The sequence below is a fragment of the Orycteropus afer genome, unplaced genomic scaffold, assembly GCF_000298275.1.
Source record: "Orycteropus afer afer isolate SDZICR_OR568_19922 unplaced genomic scaffold, OryAfe1.0 scaffold00180, whole genome shotgun sequence".
Classification (NCBI taxonomy): domain Eukaryota; kingdom Metazoa; phylum Chordata; class Mammalia; order Tubulidentata; family Orycteropodidae; genus Orycteropus; species Orycteropus afer.
The window spans coordinates 3,928,550-3,944,548 of record NW_006921767.1 but is presented as its reverse complement, the minus strand read 5'-3'; the positions used below and the strand labels follow the sequence as shown (position 1 = coordinate 3,944,548).

The following is a 15,999-nucleotide window of genomic DNA, read 5'->3' as shown; positions in this document are numbered from 1 at the left end:
TTCTCTGAAACAGGTTCTACCAAATCTAGGACTTAATCCTCTTCCTTTATTTGATCACATGGTTTCCTCTGCTGTTTCATATACCAAACAGAATTTGTCCTCTAGGGACTTAATGCTGATGAAAACACTTGAATGCAGAAATTATAAACTTCTACAACTTTGTGATCACTATTGTTAATCCCTTAAAAGATAAAGTGATTCCTTTTTCTGGTTTTCAAACTTACCTTTTAATAAATGAAGGAAAGAAAGATGCTACACTCCATTTGTTGTACTGAGACATTTAAAACTTCCAACTCATAGTGACCCCACTGGACAGAGAACTGCCCCATAGGGTTTCCAAGGCTGTAAATCTTTACAGGATCAAACTCCTCATCTTTCTCCCATGGAGTAGCTGGTGGATTCGAACCACTAACCTTTTTGTTTGGCAGCCAAGCACTTTAACTCTGCGCCACTAGAGTGCCTATATTTAGAACTTTCAATAAAAGAATGGTGAAATAGTTTTTATTCTACAATTCCTTCATCATTTCAATTCTATCCCAAGTCCTCTTCATTCGTTAAATTATCTCACCCAAAGCTCTTATAAGCATACTCTTTCAGATATTTCAATGGATGAGAGAAGGCAGCAGAAATCCAACACTCTATTCAAATCCTACTACTTAACCAAATTTACTTGAACAATCTTTCCAGTTTAATTTAAGCACGAGTTTAGAAGAAGTAACGAAAATATTATGTGTCACATATGTAATAATCATGCCTCATCAAATCAAACTGCTAAAATTTTTTGTCAACTTAATGTTCAGTATCGGTGTTGTTGTTAGATGCCACCAAGGCATCCAACTCATAGCGACCCCATGTGTGAAAGATCAAAAAATTGCCAGTTCTGCACCATCCTCATAATAGTACACATGTCTGAGCCCGCTGTTATGGCCACTGTGTCAGTCCATCTCACTGAAATTCATCTTCTTTTTTTTTGCTGACCCTCTACGAAGCATGATGTTCTCCAGGGATTGGTGTCTCCTGATTACATACCCAAATTAAGTGAAACAAAATCTCACCATCCTCACTTCTAAGGAGTAAGAGAAGATTTATTTTCTTAATACTTTGCTGTATTTTTGAATTTTTCCATACCTATGCATTGCATTAATATTAAGATATAAAACTGATACCACAGAAAGAAATTAAATGTAATTGCAATCTTAGAGAGAAGACTTTGCTAAAGTAGTACTATTTACATATTTAAGAAAATCCCAATATTCCCTACCAGTTAACTTAAGGAAATCTTAATCTCTTCTCACACTTCAAAAGTAGCTGACTTTGGACACAGGATTGTTTTATTCTATATTTAGGAAGCAAGTCAGCACATATGCAGTCAATTTACCATGCTCTTCACATTAAGATGTAAATTAAGAATTACTCCTGATTGATCAATCACTGGCCGTAAGAAGTGGCAGCTCTTCCTCAATTCAAAGAATCACTAATCTAAAGAAAATAAATCTCAAACAAAATGTTCCTTTCACAACTGTAATTTCAGGTTTATAAAACTGTACCATACAACAGTTAGCAAAGCATTGGCTTACTGGAAGTTCCCTCCAGCCCTGCTTCTAAAGAATTACCATCTTTCATCGCAGAACAACCCAGCATAACTAGCCACTCAGTGAGCATTTATTCTGAGGCCAAATTTATAGTGCTAAGACATGCATTATTTCCTTTATTGCAGCAACATTCTGACATATGTAACATTTGTATTCTACAGAAGAAACCAACGCTCAGAGATGGTAAGATGCTTGCCCAAGGTCATGGGACTGGCAAATGATAAAATCATAACTCAAAATCAGGTTTGATTTCAGAGCCTATACTTTTCGCCACTATATATACACTGTCTTTCTAATTATCATATCCAGTTACCTTCCTCTATGCACGAGTGCTATATACAAACTCCCTGGAGCTAGCGACCACATCTCACCTCTCTGTGTGTCTATGTATCTTCTATGTATCCTAACCTCACTCATATCAGGGAGATCTCAATGCACGGTCCAACAAGTGAGCATGTACTGCTAATAGTTTCTCTCTTGGTGCTACTCTTACAACTCATAGCATGAGGACTTTTCACCTTAAACAATCAGAGATCACCGTATATAATTAATCTCCTCCATCCCCATTGCATTAATCAATACACAGCAATTCTTTGGATGTGGGTCGCATACAGCTGGCTACTGAATCCTCAAATCAGTGTGTCTCAAAATTTAAATTTCCTAGCAAGAATCATGAAAAGAATAAAAACCGGTCTTCTGTCAGTATGACTTTTATTTCCTTTCAAAGTTTTTCCAAATATTAAAGTTTTTTAGCTCATTTTAAACAGAGACTAGAACTTTTCTTTTGGGTGGTAGGGGAGTGGCTATGAAACCAAACACTCTTAGGCTTGACGTTCTCTAGATCCCTGAGGGGTGTCCAATGACTCATTAGGACTTGCAGGAAAAGCTGAAGCGATGAAAGAGGGAAATTTGAAGAATATAATGAGCTAAAAAGGCAACAGGGACTGCCACCCTCCGGAGAAAAGGGGTGGGACCCACACTCTGCAGTTCAAAAGACTATCAGCATAGACACAGACAGGATGAAAGAAAGGCAAAGCTCTCCACTGACCACAGCATGGCACTCAATGTAGCAGGCCAACTTCATACCACTGCCCTCCGCTGTGAGCTCAGTCATTCATTTGTCATAGAACACATCACACCACTGGAGCTACCCATCCTGGGGTGTACTCAGAGCTCCCATTGAAAGTGGCAAACTGTGAATCCATGCTGGCAGCTCCTATTCTGCCCTCAAGTCTTCCCTTTTCCAATTTCCGATAATTCTTAATTATCCTCACTCCCTAGTTCTTGGAAGGGTGGGTTTCCCAGCCCCTCTCTTGCAAAGCTAATTTTGCATATACCTCAGTTTACACTTTAAGTCAGACCGTCCCAACCACACCCTCTAAAATCGAAAAAAATTGTATCTGGCTTTTTGTCTTACAACAGCAGATGAATAAATAAAAACCTAATGTTCTTAAGGATTTGTTTCTGTTGTTGTTCTCAAAACCTCAAAGATAAGCATCTAGATATCCTGTGTAAAAGCAAATGATTTAATATAAAACATCTCTTATCTGTATTATTGCCAAGGGTTTTGTTGTTTTGTTTTGTTATCCTCAGGAAATTACTAACGTTTTAGGTTTTTGACCTAATTTTTATTAGAGACATTTAATGAGGACACCAGTCTTTTCTGAGTTAGTCTTGATTTTAAAAAGCTTTGTGGATGATATAATTAAACCTTTTTATTAAGGGATGACCATGAGGATAAATTTAAAACTTCAGTGGAATCAGAGCTCCCACAAAAGTACAGTGTCAGCATGGCATGAACTCTTACTAACATGGCACAGAACAGGAAGGAGCCCACAACACACCAGCTTCCAAAGAGGAGCCCACAACACCCCAAACTCCAGAGTTACAGCAACAGACAGCAGACACATTTCCTTATCTGGCATCACATTCCAGGAGCTTTAGAAATGCAAATAGTAATATTTTCTAAAGTAAATATGCAAGCTGGAGGCAGCTTTGTGATATTTAAAATTCAAATGATATTTCCCACTCAAGTTTCTCATCTCTACTGTTTTCTGGATAATAAAAATAACACTCACCTTGGAGAATTCTAACATTCAGAAACAGAACATTAAAAAAAAAAATACCAAAAAAATAAAAAACCAAAGCAGTTGCCACGAAGTCAATTCAGACTCATGGTGAACCCATGTGTCAGAGAAGAACTGTGCTCCCTCAGGGTTTTTAATGGCTGATTTTTCAGAAGTCTTCCTTCCTCAGTGATACCGCCTCAGAAACCCAAGGAGAGGTTGCTATGAGATGGATCCAACTCTATGGCAGAGAGTTTGGTTTTTGATCTACATGAGTTTGAACTTCCAACGTCTCAGTTAATAGTTGAGGGCTTAAGCATTTGCACCATGTAGAGACTCTAAAAATTTAAAGTTCTTTGTATTTCCAACTATAATAACTATAAAATGTTTATTAGTTCAGGGTATCTTTCCTACACAAAAATTTGTCGTTATGTGCCGTCAAGTTGGACCCGACTCACAGCGACCCCTCCTTGGGTTTCCAAGGCAGTATCACTACGGAAGTAGATTGCCCCATCTTTCTTCTGAGGAGTGGCTGGTGGGTTTGAACCGCCAGCCTTCTGGTTAGCAGTCAAGTGCCTTAGCCACTATGCTACCAGAGCTCCCACACAAAATCTTTCTTCTGAGGAGTGGCTGGGGGGTTTGAACCGCCAGCCTTCTGGTTAGCAGTCAAGTGCCTTAGCCACTATGCTACCAGAGCTCCCACACAAAAACTAGCATATATCTTAACAAACCGTTACTATACAATGGGGGCCTGCTGGGTGGCACAAGTGGTTTACCATTGGTTGCTAACCTAAAGGTTGGCAATTTAAGCACACCTAGTGGTGCTGTGGAAGAAAGGACAATCTGCTTCCATGATAGTCACAGCCAGGGAAATCTGATGGAGTAGTTCTACTCTAACATACTGGGTCACCATAAGTTGGCATCAACTTTATGGCAATAGGTTATCATACCATATAATCCATTCTTCATCTAACTTGGATGATTATCTGACTCTTGTATAGTGATCTATGTTACAAAGATGTTCACTGAAAGGCAACTGTGATAGCAAAATGATATAAGATGCTGATGATGACAACAGTAACAAATAATATCCAAGCCCAGACATCTGAATGCAGTCATGAGACAGAAATTAATACACAATATTTTTTGCTTTTATTTTAAAGGCAACCATGGAATAAAGAAGTTGTATTTGACTTTAATTGGTCACACTGTTAATTCCGGATAGTGTAAATCACTGAAATAGCTCAGCATTTTCTGAAGAATCCAATAGCAGCATTAAATGTTTGCTGAAAAACACAGAAACAGGAGAAAAATAGATCTCAAAACTACTTTGCCGACTTTTAAATTTAGCTTTGGCATTAAGTTTGTATCACGTACCGAAGTAACAAATTCTTCACATTTGTACTCAACAGCAAAAATTCTATGAGCTGTATTATCTTCTTAATCTGCACAGACACCATGGCAAGTAGGGAATATTCCTCTCATTTCAGAGATGAAGAGATGGAGGTTCAGCATTTAGGATATAAGGATCACAGACTAACTGCAAAGAGTCTTAAACCTGGGGCTCCTGATCAAAATCTCAGAGCTCTCCTCCCCACTTCACCTCCAGCACATACCCTCTAATATTAAGGAAATCATCTACACATTTAAAAGAAACATTATGTGGTTGTGACAAAGTCTTCTATTACTATAATGTTCTGGTTACCTAGTGCCACTCTGACAATAATATACCATAAATGGGATGGCTTTAACAAACAGGAGTTTATTCTTACAATTTAGAGGTTTTAAGTCCAAGTTCAAAGTGCCAGGCTGTAGGGGCTGGATGAAAACCCCTCAACCTTGAGCTTCAGCTCTGCCTTCCTGCTCCTGGCCCACTGAAACTAGAAGCTTTTCTTCACTCAGACAGCTGCTGGCTGCTGAGGCTGACAAGCCCAAGGTTGACAAGTAAGAACTCACAGTCCTGATATTACCAAACCACACAGCAGCCATTAATTCAAGTCCATTCAAAGTCACAAGATTGGCAGAGCATGGCAGGCTGCTGAACAATGACATGGCTACATGCAGGGCTCGAGTGTGCCATAAACTAGAGACTGTTCCCCAAGGCTTTTCCTTACATACAGGAAGCAGACCACATCCCTAAAGCAGCTACTCAGCTGCTCACAGTAGATTCCACCATGGAGCTGATTACTGAGCTCATAATGGGGAATACGACATCCAGCTGCCCAGCCACTCAACCAGGCCCAGCCAAGGTGACACACAAACTTAACTACCACATATAGTATAGGCTATCAGGGTAAGATCAAAGTGATAGAGGGATTGCTGTTGCAGGCCACTGAGTCAATTCCAACTTATAGCAACCCTACAGGGCAGAGCAGAACTGCTCCTTATGGTTTCCAAGGCTGTAATATTTATAGAAGCAGACTGCTTCATCTTTCTCCCATGGAACAGCTCTGGGTTTGAACCTCTGACCATTCTTTTAACAGCTGAGTGCTTAACCATTGTGTTACCAGGGGTAGGAGGAAGAAAGTATCATGTTATAAAAAGTATTCAGTTTCTTTTATATCGGAAAACCCAGCAAGATTGACTTACACATTATTAATGAATACATGACTATGCCAAGGAAAAGGATGTCACTGCTTCTAAATGATAATGTCAGTAGTTTCAAAGACAACACTTTTCAGTGAGTCCATCCAGAGATAGAAAATACTGTTGGCCCTCTCTCCATAGTTTCCATATCCTCAGATTCAACAAACTGGGGAATAAAAATACTGGAAGTGGGGGATGGAAGCAATGAAATCATTATAGCAATCTCTCAAAGGCTAAGAGGGTAAATAAAGTGGTATTTATATACAATTTACATTGTATTGGGTATTATTACAAGTAACCTAGAGATGATTTAAAAGGACCTCTGATGGCATAATGGATGTCATCTGGCTGCTAACCAGAATGTCAGCAGTTCAAACCCACCAGTTGCTCTGTGGACAGAAGATGGGCCAACCTACTTCCACAAAGATTGCCTTGAAAACAAACAGCCTTGAAAACCCAATGGGGGTTGCTATGAGTCAGAATCAACTTGATGTCAATGAAGTTTTTTTTTTTTTTTTTTTTAAAGAGATGATTTGAAGTAAACACAAGAATGTGTGTAAGTAATATGTAAATATTATTATGCCATTTTACATAAGGGACTTGAACATCCATGGATTTTGGTATCCACAGGGACCATGAAACCAACCCCCTGAGGATATCCAGGGATGAGTGTACACATAATAGCCAAAATGTCACCCTTCTCCTCTCTTGTGCCATGGCAAACATCTCTAAATGATCACTGCACACATCCCCACTCAGTCCAGACAGCCTCAGAATCCTTCAACACCACTATCCAAGGTGATGTCACTGACAACCAATCACAATTGGTATATAAGATGAGAACCTATTTTCTGCTTCTGGAAACAGGAAGTTGGAGTCCATTGCTAATAAGTGGTCTCTAAAACCTGCTAATATTTGCATCTATCAAAAAGTCTTTTCAACACAGTTTGAATTATACTAGACTGTCTTTCATCAAAACAGATTATTTTGGGAACTAAGGCAACAGTTAGGGATTTCACATGAACACAACTAGATTTTACTTAAGTGGAGTATTTCCACAGAATTGTTCATTCTCTTGTGAATGTGGTCAAAGAGGATCAGTTGCTGCAGGGGAGAGTCATATAGCCTCTTCTGTTTAACTACAAACATTACCCAAAAATGGCACTGTGCATGTCTGTGTCTGCTGAGCAATAATAAAGTTCCTATACATAGACAGACCAGAGATATCAAAATAGCAAAGTTCTTAACCCTATAATGAAAAGCAAAATACCATTACAAAATCATCTGGATTACAGCATAATTTTGTTTCCTCCAAAGCCAATCTAAAAAATATGGAAAAAATTTTAAACAATTTTCATCAACAATTTTTACTTTACTGCTAACATCTAAGCAAAGGTTAAAAATTTGATTCAAAGGAAAACAGCATACTGATCACTATTTCAAAAGGGATTCTTCTTGCAGTTACAAATATGTAAGGAGGAAGGATAAGATCAAGTAGGCTGACTTAGATTGGAATTGGAGGTATTGATGTAGATAGTTTTCAAAATATACAGATGAATGGATGTAGAAACAGATATGTGTTGATGTTCTTTCCATTCTGTAGCTCATTCTACCAAGATACCCTAGAGACAATGAAACCCCAATCACTATGAGTACCCCAGCAACCAGATTTTGATTTCTCAACACCATTTTTCACTAAAAGGAGCCACACCAACTTGGAGTAATGGCTAATGTCAGGGCCAGGGCAAGAAAAGTACAGAGCCAAACCTCGAATATCTTCTTGCATCATTATATAAGAAAATGCTGGGTGGGGGGGAGCTTCCATAGAAAGTACTCAGGTATCAGCTTGACAGAGTTCCTGCTAGGCAAAACTGGGCCAATGTGACCACCAAATTGCAAGAATCTATAGTGATACTGCCTTGGAAACCCAAGGAGGGGTGGCTATGAGTCGGGTCCGACTCAACGGCACATAACAACAATAACAACATAATGACATAAGGAGATCTGGTAGTATAGTGGTTAAGGCATTTGGCTGCCAACCAAAAGGCTGATGGTTCAAACTCACCAGCAGAAAGAATGGAAGAAAGATTATGCAGTCTACTTCCGTAGAGATTTACAACCTTTGAAACCCAATGGGGGCCGCTATGAGTCAGAACTGACTCAATAGCAGTGAGTTAAATTGACATAGGTAGGAGACAGGTTGATTGATAAAACAGGATAGAAACATTCCTTTTCAAAGTGGAAAGCCAATGTAGAAGGAAAAATGGAGTGAGAAAGTCACCATTTGTCTATCATAACCATAACTGATTTAAGTAAGAACCATCGATTGATGCCAAAAGCAACATAAGAAAGTTTGAGGAGGAACAGGGTATCTGCATAGCTTCAAAGTATGTCCCCAACAAGATACTTATCAATTATAAAGCAGAAAATAGTAACTTCATTATGGAGGAACCCGGCAGACAGAACTTTATCCAAGCGGTTCAGGTGAATCTCCCCATAATGGGACATGTTAACATTATATGACTTATGACATGATGTCCTGAAAATGCACTATCACTTCTGTGGTATCCCAGACAAAAATGTATGAACTGAATCCACTCATAAAAAAACATCAGACAAACCCAAACTGAGGGATATTTTACAAAATATCTGCTTTATACTGTTCAAAAAATCAGTAGCAAGAAAAATAAACACTGAGGATCTATTCTAAAGTAAAAGAGACTAAAGAAATATGAAAAAAATGATCTGGGATTTTCATTTGTGAAAAATGTTATCATGGGGATTTGTGAGCAAAATCTGAATAAATTACACTGACTAGATAATAGTGATATACATAATGTTAATTTCCTGATTTGGGTAACTATAATTCTCTTCACCCCCCATCTGTCAGTTTGTTCTATGGTAGCCTGTGTGTTGCTGTAATGCTGGCAATGATACCACTGGTGTTTCAAATGCCAGCAGGGTCACCCATGGTGGAGAGGTTTCAGTAGAACTTCCAGAGTAAGACCTACTATGAAGGTCCTGGTGATCTATTTTTAAAAAATACTGGCCAGTGAAAACTTTTGAATAGCAGTGGAACATGCCAGAATATGAGCCCCTCAGGTTGGAAGGCACTCAAAACATGACTGCGGAAGAGCTGTCACCTCAAAGTAGAGGCAACCTTAATGACATGGAAGGAGTAGAGCTTTCGGGACCTTCATTTGCTGATGTGGCACATCTCAAAGTGAGAAGAAAGAGCAGCAAACATCCATTAATAATCAGAATGGAGAATTTACAAAGCACTGGAAGTTGTCAAAAATGGAATGGAATTAATAAAGATTGATATCTTAGGCATGAGTGAGCTGAAATGGATGAGTATTGGCCATTGTGAATTGGATTATCATATGGTCTACTATGACAATTAAACAGGATTGCTGTATCCTTGGTTGCTGAAAGAGGACTTGAAGAACTTACTGATGAATATCAAAGTCTACACAGTCTTCAATATGAATTAAAGCTCAACATAAAGAAAACAAAAATGGACTAATATATATCATCGTGGTACACAGAGAAAATGTCAGAGTTGTCTAGGATTCCATTTTACTTGGATCCATAATCAATGCCCATGGAAGTAAAACTCAGGAGATCAAACAACATATTACATTGGGGAAATGTGCTGCAAAAGACCCCTTAAAGTGTTAAAAAGCAAAGATTTCACTGGAAGAATTAAGGTGTGTCTGACCCAAGCCATGGCATTTTCAATCACCTCCTGTGCATGTGAAAGCTGGAAAACAAGACAAAAACGGCCAAAAAAGAATTGATTTATTTCAATGATTGTGTTAGCGAAGAATACCATGGACTGCCAGAAGAATGAATAAATCTGTCTTGGAAGAAGTACAACCAGAATGCTCCTTAGAAACAAGACTGGTGAGAATCTGTCTCATGTACTTTGGACATGTTATCAGAAAGGACCAGATCCTGCAGAAGGGTATCAAGCTTGGTAAAGTAAAAGGTCAATGAAAAAGAGGAGGACAATCAATGAGACTGACTGATACAGTGATACAATAATGGGCTCAAAACATGGTAACATTTGTGAGGATCGTGCAGGACCGTGGGCAGTGTTTCATTCTGTTGTACATAAGGTGGCTATGAGTCAGTCCCTGCTCAACGGCACCTAACCATAACTATAGTTATGTAGGAAGATGCCTGTATTCTCAAGAAATGCACACAGAGGTATTCAGGGATAAAGAGTAAAGAGAGAAAAGTAAATAGAGTAAGATGCTAATAGTTGGGAAATGGGAATAAAGAGTATACAAGAATTCATCTCTTTAAGTGCAATAAAACTCATTGTCATCAAGTTCATTCTGATCCACAGTGACCCTGCACGATAGAGTAGAACTGCCCCATAGGGCTTCCAAGGCTATCAATCTTTATGGAGGCAGACTCTCACACCTTTCTTCCATGGAGCAGCTGGTAATTCAAACTATCGGCCTTTCAATTAGCAGCCGAGCACTTACCTATGCCACCAGGGCCCTAAGTTTACATGCCATTCCACAATTTTAGTTGTCCTCACACCATTATCTTCTTTTGTAACAATAACAAGTAGAGAAATAGCAGTTTGCATTACCAGTTGCCTGGCCCTGGGAGGAAAGGCATTGCTAATCCTTTCTAGTCTATACTGTAACCCAGTCTTATTAACAAGGGCAGATCAACTAAACCTAGGTTAAACAAAACAGAGAACAAATTGTTTACACAATAGCCTCTGCGGTTACACAACTTCTGTGACCATGCCCTTAAGTCTTCAAATCATAATACTTATGAGTTGAATGCATATTTATAGAAGATTGTATAAAACAATGGTTATTAGCAACAGAAAGCTCAAGTCTTCTACTTTCACTACACCCAGAGAACCAAACTGGCTCTCTCAAAGCAGAACAGAACACTGTATTTAACCTACACAGTTGTCAGAGGTTTACTTACCACCATGTGAGTGACTACTGTAACACAAACGTGAACTCAGTTCAGCCCAAGAAGCTTGAAGACTGTCAAAACATGTACATGAGGATGGCCTTTACCGATCTTTGGGAGATAAGACCAGTGGAGTTGCATCAATGAATATTTAATCTACACGTAAGCCATGTCAAAAGAAAAAAAGGTGGATCAAGAGGAAAGTAATATATTGAACAGCACACACCTCAGAATGAATATGCAGATTCCTTCATAAATCTTGGTTTCCCTGAACTTTTCTCAGCATTAACATTTTGCCAAATGGCATATTCACACAGCAAGCAAAGCACTTCACATGGAACTCAAATGAGGAAAAAATGAAACGACTCAATGCTGGGAAAAACCAGCTGGTTAGACTGACTGAGACACAATATGTTCCCCACATGACACCCCTCTTCAGGAGTTTTGAGGGTAACATTGCCATCAAGGCAATTGTGACTCATGGCAACTCTATGTCTTGTCAGAATACAATTGTGCTCCATACAGTTGTCAATGGCTGTGATCTTTTGGAAGCACACTGCCAGGCCTATGTTCTAAGGCACCTCTAGGTAGACTCAAACTGCCAACTTTTCAGTTACTAGCTGAGTCCTTAATCATTTGGGCCACCCAAGGACTCCATAGCTCAGAGGTACCAAAAAAAAAAAAAAACTTCACTGCCGTTGACTAGGACTCAATTCACACCAACCCCTCCTTGGGTTTCTGAGGCTACATCACTATGGAAGTAGATTGCCCAACCTTCCTTCCAAGGAGTGGCTGGTGGGTTTGTAAGAGATAAATAAAAGGAAAAAAAAAAAAAATGCAGAAACACACACTGAGGCATTAGGACTTTGCTTGGCTCAGAATTTTCTGTATCTCAGCACTGATGTGAGGTAGGAATGGCATGACAATCTGTCCATCTTGGCTAGGACAGATCAGACAGTCAGTCTCCAGTGGAGAGTCTGGACATGTGGGCTCCAGAGCCGGAGCATGTGTGCTGTACGGTAGGGCTGAGATACCCACTTTCCTCAACACAAATCTACAAAACTGCTATACAAAAGTGTGCAATGATGAGCGAACACACACACACATACACACATAAAATAAATGAATTTCAGGATAGTATGGGAAAAATCAAAAATACCAAACTCACTTCCATCAAGTCTATTAAACTCATAGCGATCCCTCCTTGGGTTTCCCAGGCATTATCTCTACGGAAGTAAATTGCCCCATCTTCCTTCTGAGGAGTGGCTGGTGGTAGTATGGGAGGCGTATTTGGTATTAAAAAAATGAACAGAGGTGAGACTGGTCTGATATGATTTGGAATTGAGCTCAGGGAATAGATGTTAGTAGAAAAAGAGTAACCACTGAAGACTCTGCAGTAAAGACAAGACTCAATTAGTCTGTCTGGATTTAATTTAAGCACCCATTTGCAAACATTAAAGTTCTTATGCAGAAAGTCTGGTAGTAGTTTGCCTACCCCCTTCCAAATAAAAAAGGGAAAAATTTGGTGAAACACTAGAAAGCCTCCGACTTTCTCAGTGATAAAAAAAGGCATACTTAAAATAATAAAATTCATGCCTAGTAATACACTCAGACACAGAGGAGGTGAACCAGAGAACACATTTTTAAGTCATGGGAATCACTGTGTCAAAAGACATTAGAACTGGACTTAGAAGTACATGGTGTGTCAGCTGCAATTACACATATATCATTTCTCCACTGTGATCATCCTTCTTTCCATCTCAACACTGGGACATGATTAGTATTTTACATACTGTCCAAAAGGGGAATGTGACTTACCAGAAACCGTACTAAACATTTCAAATACAGATCACCCTTAGCCAAGAGAAAATCCTGCCCAGCTGTAGATTTCTTATTTGCAAAACTTAAGAGCAACGAAATTCCATTACTTAGAGAAACTGGCTGTTCACCAAAGCCTTGGCAACGGAAGCTGTACTTATCTTTTTGAACAATAGCCTCAGAAAATGTATTCACTTGCAAAAAACACATTAACTACACATTTAAGCTCTCAAGAAAGCCTCCTTGCCCAAGCAAATTCCTGGTAGGGAAAAATCCATTCTCCCCAGCCATTCTCCCCAGTACAAAGGTGGACCCTAAAACACGTGGCAAAAAGAATTCCATGTTTAAGAATATTTCACAAAGTCAAAGCCTACATAACAATATTAATAATGCTTTAAAAAACCAAGCATCCTTCTAATATGTGAGTTACCACACTGCACTGCATCCACCAAAAATGTGATCCTAAGCCCTAACTCATTTGTTTCCCCTGTGAAACTTAACTGTACATATTCCTGAGGATATAAATTATTCTGAAATGTATTGCTTTGCACTTGGGAGAACTCATCCAGATGAGCCTGGAAAAGACTTTGTTTGTTCTCTGTCTTCCTAGCGCTTCCTTCCCAGGAGAAGCATGAGGCCACATTCCAGTTGGTTACACGAACTTCACTCAAGGCTTAACTCATGATCCAGCTCCCACTCTACTTGAGATTTTGAAACAGGCCATGAAAACTTCTCAGGACATACAGACGCTATGCAAATGTGTTTAGAACAACAAACACCCATCAGTGCTGTTTTTCTGGTTTACTATTTAATGCGCTGTATCACGGCTACAGCCTGTGGGTGAGTTCATTTTGGGAACTGGCATATCATCTTGATTCTCACATTTAAGTTTTGCCCACTAGAAGATCCAATAAAACTTAGCACCTGGATTTGCTCATCAAAAGTAATCAAAGTGGTCAAAAGAATACCAGCAAAAAACTAGTACTTTGTATCAAACTTTTGGACAAGAGTCTGTTCAAGGTGGCAATGGATAATTCTTTAACTTTCAGCAACTCAGAGCAACTCTACAACATCACACAATGCAATTTCAAGGTGCTGTACAGTAGGGCTGAGATACTCACTTTCCTCAATGCAAATCTATGAAATTGCTATACAAAAGTGTGCAATGATGAATGGAGAACTGAAAACAAAGACGTTGGTGATGGTGTAAGTGAATAGGGTTGCCATGAGCTCCAAAGTAGAATTACTGGTACCATGGTAACCAATCTGAATAGAGTCATAATTTGTACAACAAGGACTGCTCATCTGTTCTAACTTACAACTCTCCAATGATCTAAACACAAAGCTATAACAAGGGCACAGAACAGATGCATGTCCGTGTGAAAGAGGCAAATTGTATTTAACAAAAACTTAAAACCAAGGCCATCAATAGTCAATCTGGTCCCACACAATCAGAAAAGTCTGCCTCCTGCCAAACCATCTACTAGTTGGGGTTGCCTTTCCCCTCCAAACATTTTGCTTCAACCCAGACAAAGGTGGAATGGCATTCACACTATTAAAAGACACTGGCCAGCGTTCACATACCTCAATAATCCTGTCATGAATTTGCAGGCCTCCTTCTTTGGCCGCGGGCCCGCTGTCAACTATTTTGGATACAAAGATTCCTTCACTGGATGATCCATCTTGGTTGTCCTTTGGTTTAAAAAAAAAAAAAAAAAAACACTCATGAATGCTAGGCATTAGGTTGGTTATGAAAATACAGCTTATTAATCTCTTACTAATTGACTCTTGCTGGTGTCCAAAGTGAAAATGAGATAAAAGCGGTTTCCCCTAATTCTGTTTCCAAATAACACTAATCTATTTTACAAGTGGAATGATTAGGTATGCCACTCCTCAGAAGGAAGGTTGGGCAATCCTACTTCCGTAGTGATACCGCCTCGGAAACCCAAGGAGGGGTCACTATGAGTCGGGGCCGACTCAACGGCATATAACAACAACAACAACAACATGCAGAGGGGAATGTGTCCATGACTATGTATGTTGTTGCTGCTGTTATGTGTCGAGTCAGATCCGACTCATAGCGACCCCTCCTTGGGTTTCTGAGGCAGTATCACTACAGAAGTAGATTGCCCAACCTTCCTTCCAAGGAGTGGCTGGTGGGTTTGAGCTGCCAGCCTTCTGGTTAGCAATCAAATACCTTAGGTACTACCAGAGCTCCCATCAAGCTTTTAAATATCTACTAATATGATAATCAACATAAATATTTTATTTTTGTCCTGATTTGCATCAAAAAGCCCCATCATCCTTTCTAATAGCTTTTGATTTCCAATCTCCTGTAATTCCTCTCAAACTCACTGCCGTCAAGTCAGTTCCAACTCACAGTGACCCCTCCCCTTGGGCTTCCGAGGGGCTATCTCTATGAACAAAGACTGCCCAGTCTTCCTTCTGTGGAGTGGCTGGTGGGTTTGAACCACCAGCCTTCTGGTTAGCAGCAAATGCCTTAAGCACTACGCCACCAGAGCCCCTCTAATCCCACTAGACCTCTGAATTATAAGGACTGAAGCTTTCTGGGAAAGACGACAGCTCACTGCTAAAACTATTTCCTTTTCTGAAAATCAAGTTTCCAACAAGCTCATAAAAAAATCCTCACAGTTTGTTCATGAACTTCTTTCCAAACAGTACTGTGATGAATTCTCTCCAAGTTTGTGGGTTACATTTCTTATGATTAACAGATTTATAAATTAAATGGCTCAAGCATAAGTTGTTTCCAAACAAAATCATTTGAAAAATAAGTTCAGGGTGTTCCAGAAAAAATTAAAAAAATCTATCACCACAGTAAACTCCTTGCCACAATGCTATAAGCTTATCTATTCCAATAATTATGCCACATGTAAATATATAAAAATTCTACTTGCCAAAGATAATTATGAAAATACAACACAAACAGCCATAACCTTACACTGTAAAGAGAAACAGGTATGATTTTGAAT

The 15,999-nt window shown here is 39.3% G+C and overlaps 1 protein-coding gene across 1 annotated transcript in view; it reads right to left on the bottom strand.

Annotated features, from left to right (window-relative positions):
* Positions 1-15,999, bottom strand: part of PDZRN3 (PDZ domain containing ring finger 3) — a 333,824-nt gene that overhangs the window by 273,787 nt on the left and 44,038 nt on the right. Inside the window, exon 3 of the mRNA XM_007947322.2 lies at positions 14,594-14,701. Coding sequence (XP_007945513.1) covers positions 14,594-14,701 — 108 coding nt within the window. The remainder of the gene's footprint in view (positions 1-14,593; positions 14,702-15,999) is intronic.